The 1,220-nt window shown below is 44.3% G+C and overlaps 1 protein-coding gene across 1 annotated transcript in view; it reads left to right on the forward strand.

Annotated features, from left to right (window-relative positions):
• Positions 1-709, forward strand: part of T265_09355 (hypothetical protein) — a gene marked incomplete at both ends in the record, with an annotated part of 31,742 nt that extends 31,033 nt beyond the window's left edge. The window contains one exon of the mRNA XM_009175396.1: positions 390-709. Within this exon, the coding sequence (XP_009173660.1) occupies positions 390-524 (135 nt within the window). The remainder of the gene's footprint in view (positions 1-389) is intronic.
• Positions 710-1,220: the final 511 nt, after the last annotated feature.

Raw genomic sequence — 1,220 nt, forward strand, 5'->3', positions numbered from 1 at the left:
ATATATATATATATATGTCATCAATGCTTACAGTCCACCCAAGCCAAGCAACATATGCATCAAGAAAATAATATAAAGGCCGCAAATTTACAGAATGATTGGTGTGTGAGATTCGCTTGTGGGTTCAATCCGCGACCGATCGAGCGGCATAAAATTCGCCTTGGCTAAACAGCTGCTAGCTACCTGAGTCCGTAACCGTAAGCAAGTCACCTCTCAAATACGAAACGATTAAGCAACAAGACAGGGCTTTAAAGTGTTTGATTATATCACTGTTGATGAAGGTTATAGAGCTGAATGTGAACATTCGTTGAGAACTTTTTTGCTCTGTGACATCCGCTCGTCTTCCTAGAAATTACGCCAATCTACTTGTCCGGTTCCCCTCATCCTAGAGCGAGTACCCAGCCAGCAGATTGACGTTAGAAGTACGAGGACCTTCCAGTCGATTGCCTGTTCGAGACATCCTACTGGACGCGAGTCTTTCCTCCGTAGGATCAGTCCAGGTTGGGCAGGTCTGTTTTCAATGATTTATAAAACACGTTTCTGCGTATTTGTCCACGACTGACAGAGAGTTTGAAGACAGAGTTCTCTTGTGAACCGCAGACGCCACTGTACTTATGGCTGATTGCAGAAATGTGCACAACTTCCAGCAGTTTGCTTTCTTGTGATTTGTCGTGTATTCCCGACCAGCGGAATATAAGTTTTCTTACATTCTTTGAGTTCTTCCTACTTGCTTGTGGACTTGGGTGTTATGTGGAATTTACATGCGTTCCTTTCGTAGAAACCACTGTAGGATGAGGTCGCTTTGGACAGCTGATCACGTTCGGTTGGTCCCTTCACGTGATCTTTCTAATACCGTTGAGCACGAGGCTGAAAACTGGATCATTCCCTCTGCACAACGTCCCAAATACAATAAAGCAGTCTCATTGGTTGTGCTGGAAGCCCAAAAGTGTAAATTGACTGTTCGTGTTAGACAGCACGAGGTAGTGCAAATTGTGGGCAATGCTCCTGGAAACATCCAAAACGGCACTTGCTCGAAGTTGTACGTGTTTCTTCGGATTTTCGTCATCGTATCGTAGCTAGTGAATCCGACCAATCAGAACTAAAAAATACGTAGTATGTCATGGGTACGCGGACTTCTCCTTTAAAGAGAGAACCTGCAACAAGGAAAAAAACGGGCACCCACTCCTTGATATCGGTTGGAATTCCTTAATGGTAAGGCA

Source organism: Opisthorchis viverrini (genome assembly GCF_000715545.1).
Source record: "Opisthorchis viverrini unplaced genomic scaffold opera_v5_277, whole genome shotgun sequence".
NCBI lineage: Eukaryota > Metazoa > Platyhelminthes > Trematoda > Opisthorchiida > Opisthorchiidae > Opisthorchis > Opisthorchis viverrini.